We start from the raw sequence: 10,806 nt of genomic DNA, 5'->3' as shown, positions 1-10,806 counted from the left end.
TATCACAAAGGTACGGATCTGACTTGCCGACTTCCCTTACTAAAAAATCCACGTTTAACTGAACTATTGCGGCGATTATTGCACCATTAACCCAACACAAAACTACCATGTTGCTCTTCTGGCTGTAAACACATGTTTCAGCTGCCCACAGCAATGGTGCCGGGTCAGGAAATGCCCGTATGTTGTGGCGTCATGTGAGAACTATGTATATCCGAGCCTGTGGTCACATGACTGCCGTAAAGTGAAACGTTCTCTAGACATTCTCCAGGTCACATGACCTGGCCAAAGACGGTCCGTCTCTCCAAACTTACATGGTCTGTATTTCAAGAGGGAAGCGCTGTATATTGGCCTGAGGAATCATTTAAAATAACTCATATGTGTCAACGCTTTAGGTCAAAATGTCCACGGTGTGTTTTTAAATTTATGGACCATAGACAAAGAACCTGCTACTAAAAAAAGGATCCAGGTTCTGTAATTTACAGCTGTAATAAAAAGACACAATAAGCACATTACTTTTCTCCCACTTTATTTCCTTTTAAATAGAAAACCTGGTCCATTCAGATGGAACTGGAGAACAAAACAAAAATACCAAAAGGCCCAGAAGAAAAAGCACTCAAACAGCACAGTCGTACTCAGTGTTAACATGCTGTGATGTTGAAGCTAACCGTGCTAACCTGATGGAGTGCTACATGTACAGTACCTGTCCATAGGGAGCACAAGGCAGACAAACGGGGTCACATCCCAGTCCCAGCTTAGTGAGAAACAGTACCGAGACCACAAATACCAGTAAACAGGAACCTTGATTCAACAAAAAGGAAGTGTGTGTGTGCGTGTGAGCCGCTCCCATTTCAGCCTGCTGACACACACCTCAGTAACCATCCACACACAGTCATTGATCTGCTTTAAACAGCCACAAGTGTTTACATAACGTTGTGCACACACACACACACACACACACACACACACACACTAAAGCAGACTGTGCAAAACTCTTTGGTGATCACGAGTTTGAGAAGAACATAGAAAACGGGGCCGAGGCTCTACAATCGTTTGGATCCACACATCCTGCAGCCAGCGCGTCACAAACACCGGCTGCAAACTCAATAAATTAAACAGCAAAGGAAGAATGACATCAAATCCAGCAGTTGCGTTCATAGAAATTTCAACGATATAAAAAAAAAGAAGAAAGAACAGTGTTGATTAAAGTTCCTGGAACCCTAAAATCAAATGAATGGAACAAATGGCGTGGAGCTGAGATGTGAGCATTCATTGGTTCACGTAGTGTAAACATTCAGAATCAGAGTTGGTTTGAGCACTGTTGGTCTGCGAGGACGAGGACTCAAAACAAGCATAACACTTCCACACCACCACTGTGTAAGCCCCGCCTCCCCCATCCCACTGCACTGACATTACAGACAAACCATGAGCGTTTCATTCTTCTAAGTCTCTTTGAATTGTTCTATATGGCATTTCTGTATAGGTTCTAAAAAAAGACATATTTTCAAAATATATCCACGTGAAGTCTCTGGTTGGAATAAAAAATAAATTAAGTCTTGATCGGGGCACTAAGAGGAGGAGGTCCAGACCCAGCTTCTCTCATGCTGTCCTCACTGAGCCGTTATTGGTGGCCAGTCTCCTGAAGCCGTGCTCGTTCTTCTCCAGCCACAGCTCGGCCAGCTGCTGGGTGGAGCCGTGCGACGACGCTTTGGACCCCAGGCACATCTTGTACTGCTTGGCCTCCAGGTTTGGGTCACATAGAACCGGGTGGTGGACGTGCACTATCCCCGTGTCCGTGCTCCGGAACAACTTAATCCCAGACTGGACAAATTTATTGTACAGATCCACGTCCTCGAGCCCCCAGCCCTGGATGGAGGTGTCGAAGCCCCCGACCCCAACCAAGTCCCCCTTGTAGACGCAGACGATCCCAAAGCCGTAGTTCCTCCACAGGCCCGTCTTAGAGGTGAAGACGTAGTGGTTGTTGCTGGGCACCTTCCCAGCGTACACCACCTTGGGGTCGTACTGGCTGAAGATAATGGGGAAGTAAGTCTGTTCCCCCAGGGCGGTGTTGCCACGGCAACGCTTGAGGAAGTCGCTGGTGAAGAGCAAGTCCACGTCACAGTAGAAGAGCAGAGAGTCATTGGAGAAGTGCAGGGAACCCACTTCCAAAGCCAGAGCTCTGGAGAAGGAGCCGGCCACAGACTTGATCTCCATGTCAGCGCGTGGATACTTCATGTGGTACTCCCTCATCAGCTCCACCTGCTTCACCCGCTCCGTGTTGTTGTCCGTGCTGAACAGCAGGATCAGCAGCTTCACGTTCTGGTTGGGGATCAGACAAACCCGCTCAAAGTTGGCCATGAAGCGCACAAAGATGTCGTAGCGACCGGACAGAGGCACCAGGATGTTGACCCGTTCCTCCTTCGGTTCCCTGTGGGCCTGCCCCGACGTGGCCAGCTTGAAAGGCACCAGCATCTTCAGCGAGTTGGACAGGAACGACAGCGAGTCAGACTCCTTGTTGATGTGACTAGCTAGGGCTTTAGCATCCATCTCCTCGTCCTCTCTGAACTGGATCTGGCTGAAGGTTTGCTGCAGGTATGCGTGCCTCCTCACAGGAACCGTCATGGTTTTTCCTTTGTGCTTCTTATACAGCAGCAGCAGGTCCAGCACATACTCTGCACCGTATAACGGGTTCACTCTGCGATAGCCATACTGTATTTCCTTAAAATCAATGACGCGCCCCCGGGTCTTGGCGTTGGCATTGATCATCTCCATCACTTGCATGATGATGTCATCCAGGGCCTGCCTCTGGGAGGAGTCCATCCCACGGCGGGGCGGCTGACTGTCCGATGAGGAGAACATGTACTTTCCCGTCAGGAACTCCCACTCCAGAACTTCGTCCCTTTGGTGTGGGTGAAAGCGCATGAACGACGGGGGCATGCCCAGCTGGAGGTCCTCTCGGCTGGGCTCCGCCGCTCCGTAGCGCCCCATCTGAACGATCTCCCGGTGCAGCTGAATGGTCCGGTGGCGTAGGTCTGCGATCTTGCGACTGAGCATGTAGCTGTGGAGGCGGTACTGGTAGGGGGGGTTCTTGTTGGGGTGCAGCGTGATGGCCTGGTGGATCTTGCTGTTGTGGAGATCTCGGATGTAGCCCTTCTTGTTTGGCTCATAGTTCTCGTAGAAGAGCTGCTGCATCTGTGGACAGAAGAGAAGGTCTGTGATTAGAAACCTCAACAACTCAGTCAGTAGAATCTCAAAGAACAGACACAAAAACTCTGGATGCTGAACCTGAAAAAGTGTTTTTCTTGACAAAATCTAACAAATATTTGGCAGATGCGTCTCCATTGCAATTAAAACAAAATGTGAGAATCATTTACACAAAGCTCAACATCTACACCATCTAAACAAGAAAATAGGGAAAAACACACTGAGTGGAGAGGGCGACTGATGTTACCCCCAAATTTCTCTATGAGCTGGTTTTTCAAATGTTAGTTATCAAATACCATAAAGACAGCAGACCGTTTCTCTGGCTGTTTTTGCCAGAAAGACAAGCTGCATTCAAAATGGCATACTAACGTACTACACACAACAGACTAAATTAGCATATACTGTCCATTATATACTATTAGTATGGTTAGGAGGATAAGGATGAGCGTTCCCATTGAAGTATACTTCGAAGTTTCCTAAGATGCATTTAGAACCTACAAGGACAAAAACCTTGTTCACACTGAGGCTAAATATCTCTGTTGATTCTCCACCTTTGAAAATTCTGAAAACATTTTAAGTGAGAAAGTGACCAAGTAGAATATCAACATGTGCTCATTTGATCCAAAAAAACTCGCGGAAAAAACATTTTATGCTGACATTTTGGACATTTTCGGGGACCCTTCATTGTGCTACTGACAAAACTTCTGGTTAACTTCAAAATAAGAGCCCTATTTACAACATTGTTAAAAAAAACGAATGGAACACAAGAAGAGATGCTTTTTCACAATGCATCATGAGGCGGTCGAGTATGACTAGGGTGCCCACTGGGCATACTTAAAAAATGTCCTGATATAGTATACATCCGGGTAATTCTCACATATTCTTTGCACACTATCTCATTGGAACACACAACATACTCAGAATGAGTAGTACGTTAATATGCGATTTCAAACACAGCTTTATTCTTGACGCAAAGCATACCTGTCAAGTTTTGGATTTGAAAATAAGGGAAATTTTCTGGCGCCCACTACGAGCCGTCCCACCCGCCCAACTAAGCTCCAGTATCCCTTATATTTTAAAATAGGTGTATAAGAAATCTAAATAATCACTTGTCAACCACTTACTAAATACAATTATGTGATTAGAATCTGATAGGTCAACCTTTATTAACAGCTGCACAATATGTGCTACTCATTAATCATCTAACTGAGCTTTACATGTTGTTCTGAGAAGTAAAAGCAGCGACTCCTAAAACTAGTATTTTGATACATAATAAGCTATTATATATATATATATATATATATATATATATATACATATATACATATATACATATTTATCTATATATATATTGATATATGAAATATTATAGTTTTCTACAAAATAGAAAACTCGATACATCTTGAATCTCGATATATCGCCCAGCCCTAATTCCTAAATTATAAAACAGCCTAAATAAAAACATAAATGTGTATATGAAGCACATGTGTTTAATTAATATACTTACAGTTTATATACAAGTCAACACGTTGCATATTTACTGTTAATTTCACATTGTCTTTAAATTAGACATTAACATTTTATTTTCATTATATATTTTCTTATAATTTCTCATGCTCACTCATGTGGTTCTCTGGTATTCACTAATGACTTATTAGACATTTATTACAGATTTTACATTATTTAACACTTTGTAAAGCAGTGTATATTTGTGGCGCTTGTGATTGGCTGATTTTTCATGGTGACTTACGTGTTCCTTCAGCCGTGGTAGACGATAAAATCTCAGTTATTAATCTAACAGAACGTGTAACTGTGTCCCATCCTGATGGTCTTTAGGAAGATAAACTCTGTCACATTTTACAACGTATTTACACCAGTTCTTAGTTTTTTTTCACCAGAATGTCTTCATTCATCATCTCTGTTCTGAGTTGTTTCCGGGTTTGTTGCCGCTGTCAGCTCTAATCTCGTGAGAACTGTCACTCAGGCCATTTCAGATGGCAGTTCTCACGAGGCTAGTGACGGCGTTCAGTTTAGTAAGGTATATTTTATTTATTATTACATTACAATACGGGATATTTACGGGAAAATACTAATACGGGAAGATGGTGGGAAAGAGGGGTGAAATACGGGAGTTTCCCGGCTAAAACGGTATACATAACAGGTATGATGCAAAGACCGCCTTCATGTGTTAGCATGCAGAACAAAATGCAGAAGCTGAGGATTGGACCAACCTGTCTGTAGCCAATCACCTGCCTCTGTGCTCACCATCAACTCAACTCCATATCAATGCAATCACAGTCAGACACTAAACAACGTGTTACAGCTCATTTTCTGCTGATGCTAATGCTAACTGGCTATTAAAGGGATTGTGCCCCACAGAGTGAACAGAACCGTTTACTGCATGTGAGAGTAACGCACACATTAAGAATGTGTTATACAGTGGAGGAATAGTCAGAGCTTGTGCAATTCTACTTTTGATATAAAAGAGAAGCAGAACACCCCCCGTTCTCACACACAAACTATGAGGGCATTAAAAGTGACACACAGACACACACACACACACAGAGAGAAAGTGCCTGGGTTACTCTGCTGTTCCTTCAGCTGCTTCTGCATTCCTTTACCGCCGGCTTATTAACACATACAAACCTTGTGAAAAATGGTTTGACTCAGTCTTTACATTTACACATGTGTGCATTCATTTACACAAAGCAACCTTAGCTCGGTATCTCTGACAAAACATAAACAGCCTTTCTTTGTTTCTGCAGAGAGCAGAAGCAGGGCACATTCCTCCTGTACGAGCACCGTACGTCTAACCTGATGACTCAGCATCTTTAAAAAACCTAATCACATTCTTACATCAATCAAAAAAGAAGAGCTTAAGTTAGCTTTGATGCTTTTATTATTGAACCAAGAAAACTATCTTTGACTACGTGAGAACTAGAGAGGAAGATCTTTGGTCGGGTCATGCTTAACTTCTAGATTTTACACGGACTCCGGCACTGCGTGGTAAATGAGTGGTCAGGTGACGTGTTTCTATTAGCGTAGAGCAGGGGTGTCAAACTCATTTTAGTTCAGGGGCCAAATACAGAGCAGTTTGATCTTAAGTGGGTCACAGATTATATGCTGGAAAACATTACTGTGCCATAGTTTACACTTCTACGTATACATAAAATACTAAATATGTAAGAAACTAATAATATCCAAGCAATTAATGACAAATATTAGCCCAACAGGACCTTCACTTTAAAGTTCCTAGATTTTGTGACACATTTCTATTTAATTTAGGGAAATATTATTTAATATTTGAGGAAACTTGAAGGTTTTTTTCAATAGTTTAACATTAAAAATGCCTTTAATCATAGAATATAAGCACTGGAAAAACTGTGAGTTGCTCTGGAGACCTGATTCCAGCTGTAGTGAGCTCAGCTCATCCAACCTGACAGCGGTGCTGGGTGAGACCAGGGTAACACTGACATTCAGCTGACTGCTCAGGAGGGTTTAATTTAACCTGCCTCCCCTGTGGATTCACCATCATTAACATGTTCACATTACGTGACCCTAGTGTTGCACTTAAGGCTCGTTAGAGTGATTTCTTCACAGCCATTAACCTCACAGCTTCACTTCCTGCTCACCAAGCTAAAGCCTTCCTACCAGAGACAGAGAGAAGAGGAGCTCCAGCCTTTGGCCTCAGATGAAGCTCAGAGTTTTTAATGATACTCAACAGTTGCTCAGAGATCTAAGACAATGCTGCAGTGACTCAGGACGTTTCACCCTAAAAGCTCCCTGGAGTCACCGCTCTGTTAATGTAAGGGCTACACCTGCAGCCTCCAGCCGCGCACGCACACACACACACGCGCACGCACACAGTTCAGTTTCTTACTTTACTCTGATTCTATTTTAAACACAAGCAGGGTTTTAACCAGGAATCGTTCACAGCGTAGGGCAGGGGTGCACAGACTGCACACACACTTTTTCAGCTCACGAGCTACTTCTAACACAGGTTATGGTGGGGGTGGGGGGGTTATAATTGTAAATAATCAGATTTTAATATTTACACTATTACAATTATTATTATTAATATTACAATTATTCAATCATTATTCAATATCTGTATAATAATAAGGCAAAGCAGGCAGGACAAATGTATTTGTAAAGCACATTTCATACACGAGGCAATTAAATGTGTTTTACATGAAACATTTAACGTTAAATTAAATCAGCAGTAAAACATTAAAAATCTCCCTCTCAGTCACGAGGAAAAAATGTTTGATTAAACTACATAAAAAAAAAAAAAAATACAATGAATATTTAGAAAATGCTAAGCACCAAACAGCTGCTCACTTGATCAAAGACCGACAATAAAAAGCACATTTAGCAGTGCCAGTCAGTAGCACACACAGTGTTTCAGGATTTGTAGCTAATTTTGTTCTTTAGAAGAACTTTGATGACTTCCACACACAGAGGTTGTCTGAAGATGCTGATAATAAATGTACTGGTTGGTTGTTGTGAGCGTCTCTGGGCTGGTCTACTTCTACTTATTATTAGATTAACATATTAGTGCACTAGCGCCCCTAAAACTGAGGTCAAAAGCTGAATTGGGGTTAGGGTTAGGGTTTCATTTCTGGTGCCATTTTCATTCATTTATGAGGTCTTGCGGCTCACATGCAAGATCGACAAAATGCCTCCGCGATCAACGTATTGTGCACCCCTGGCATTGAAAGGTCCCTCCATTCATACTAGGCAATGTGGGTGAAGTGCCTTGCCCAATGACAATGACAGATACCACTGAGGTGACTGTCCCCCACTGTGGCACCTGGAATTCTCAGTGGTTTCCATTCAACTACTAACCAGGACCAGACCTGCTTAGCTTCAGAGATCTAACCAGATCAGGTAATGACAGGCTGGGGTGGCCAGTACGTCTACTCACAGACACTGTATAGACAAGAAATAACATTTTATTTAAAAGACTGCCTCGAAGACGCACTTTTCAGATTTAAATGAGGTATTATGTGGGACCTACAGTAATATTGAGACTGTTGTAGATTTAAAATAACACATGCACGTCTGGAAGTCCCTTTTGTCTCCAAGTGTAAAATAAATTGTACGACAGTACCAATTAAAAATGCAAAAAACAGCAGAAAAGCCCCCTACAATGGTTGAAACATTAGGGCTGGACAATATGGACCAAAACTCATATTTCAAACCCTGCCGATTATAAAATTTAAGTCCACTTTGCAATCAAACAGTTCACCAAGCTGATGAAACATTCTCCTGATTATTTCCTGATACCAGTTTTTTAAAAACTGCTGCACTGGTGTAGTTTTTGTTGATGCTTTGTATATTATTCCTCATTTTGTGTGCGTTTCTTTCCATAGTGGAATGTATTTTTGTTGGCCTTTTGCATCATTTATAGTTGTGTGAATTTCTGTTCTCATTTTGTGTTAATTTTTGTCATTTTGTATATTTTTGGGTATTTTTAAAGTCATCTTGTGTGTTTTCAGAGTAATTTTTAATATTTTTGTCACCTTTTGTGTATTTTTGTTGTCATTTTGTGTATTTATCTGTGATTTTATATGTTTTCTGAGAGGTATTTTGTGTATTTTTGGAGTCATTTTGTGTGCACAATATTAGTCAGAGAGCACATGAGGCCCTGAGCAGCCAGTTGCCCATGTCTGATTTAATTTGATCAGGCATCAAAAAAAGCTTCTCCTCTTGTGGCAACATACATGGATGCTCAGTATAACTCTTTGCTTATTGGGATGTAAAATATTGTGACTTGAAGGCATTTGGTCAATGTTGCAGTAATTTGAGGCCGAATCTTTCAGTTTCCTGAGACACTTATTTATCCGTTATGTGATGAATATCCCTTTAATGAGTCCTGGGCCAACGTCAGGGTTAATGTTGTTTGAGTTTGGTACGGATGGAACCTCTCACTCTGTCACCACGGCAACTTCCCAACAGTTTAAACGTTTCTTTACATGCGCCCTTCATGTGTCGGTCTACTGCTACCAAAGACATTTAAACGTGTCAAGTAGTGTCACTGTATCTGATTATTTTAATCACTGTAGAAAAATGAAGTGTTAATTAATTGATCTATAAAAGTGTGTCATGTGCACGTGCAGGCAGGGGGAGTAAAGCTTAGGGCTCGCACAGAGTGGGGGGGGGGGGGGGGGGGGGGTGCTCTGGCCGAGTTTAATCTGCAGGACAATAAGCAGTGTCTGCCTCTGAGCGGGCCGTGCAAATGTAATTGGAGACGGCATTATTCTGCTGTAATTGGCTGCCTTGTAAACAGGGGCGGCCTGTCCAAAATGTTTAGCTTTGGGAAAAGCCTCTGAAACATCCACAATGGTCCAAAGATGTCAGTTACACACAAAGTAACTCTCTAAGACCTAGGTTCCCAAAGTGAGGTACAGATACCTCGAGGGGTACGCAAGTTGTCATGTATACGTTGTAAACTATAATATAAATAGAGCAGCAGTCAGGAGCCTCTGTGCATTGCCACAAATGACACATTGGCCTCTGTTAGACTGCCCTCTGGTGGTGAAGGAAAAACAATCTCATTAAAAAAAAAAAAAAGCCCAAAGATGACGAGAGCTACTTTGCTTTGTGCTAATCTTGGTAGATTTCTTTAAAAAAAAAATAAAAAAAAATCAATCAAGTTAGAGTATGTATATATTATGTATTATTCCTCAATAGGATAGGTAAAATTCAGAGACAAATTTTACTGTAGTGCTACATTGTATATGACAATACATCACGTTAAATGTCTGAAGGGGTACAGGACTGTGGAAAGTCTGGGAACTGCGGCTCTATTTCCAACACCATTTAGTCCAATGGACTAAATGGAAAAGTAATGCAATGGTTTAAGTCCTACTTGAAGGAGCGCAGTTATTTTGTAAGCATTGGAAACTTTGAATGTGACAGATTACCAATGTCCTGTGGGGTTCCTCAGGGCTTTGTTCTTGGACCTCTTCTGTTTAGCCTTTAAATGCTTCCTTTAAGACAAATTTTACAGAAATGTAAGGTTGATTATCAGAGCTACGCAGATGACACAACTATATCTATCGCTGAACCCAGATGACTATGGTCCCATTGGGTGTTGTGTGACTGCTTAGAAAAAGTAAACTGCTGGATGAGTGAACATTTCCTTCAACTAAATCATGACAAGATGGAGGTGATTGTCTTTGGTAACAAGGAAAAGAGGACAGCTGTCAGCAAGTATCTGAGTCTGGATCTTTTAAAGCTAAAGACCAAGTCAAAAACCTTGGTGTTCTGATTGACTCAGATCTTACATTCAGCATCAGATCAAATCTATCACAAAAACATCTTCTACCACCTAAAGAACATCTCCAGAGTGAAAGGTTTAATGACTCAGAAAGATCAGGAGAAACTGGTCCATGCTTTTATCTCCAGCAGACTGGACTATTGTAATGGTCTTCTGACAGGAATCCCCCAAAAGAGCATCAAACATCTACAGCTGGTTCAGAACGCTGCAGCTCGGGTCTTAACCAGAACAAAGGGGTCAGAACACATTACTCCAGTTTTAAAATCTTTACACTGGCTCCCAGTCAGCCTCAGAATAGACTTTAAAGTTCTGCTGCTGGT

General features: G+C 41.9%; 1 protein-coding gene across 1 annotated transcript in view; it reads right to left on the bottom strand.

Annotated features, from left to right (window-relative positions):
* Positions 1-509: 509 nt before the first annotated feature.
* The window catches only part of chsy1 (chondroitin sulfate synthase 1), a 79,055-nt gene continuing 68,758 nt past the window's right edge, over positions 510-10,806 (bottom strand). The window contains exon 3 of the mRNA XM_028477267.1: positions 510-3,189. Coding sequence (XP_028333068.1) covers positions 1,597-3,189 — 1,593 coding nt within the window. The 3' untranslated portion in view covers positions 510-1,596. The remainder of the gene's footprint in view (positions 3,190-10,806) is intronic.

This window comes from Gouania willdenowi, chromosome 3 (assembly GCF_900634775.1).
Source record: "Gouania willdenowi chromosome 3, fGouWil2.1, whole genome shotgun sequence".
Lineage (NCBI taxonomy): Eukaryota > Metazoa > Chordata > Actinopteri > Blenniiformes > Gobiesocidae > Gouania > Gouania willdenowi.
Note: the sequence above shows the minus strand (reverse complement) of the source record. Positions and strands in the feature narration are given on the sequence as shown.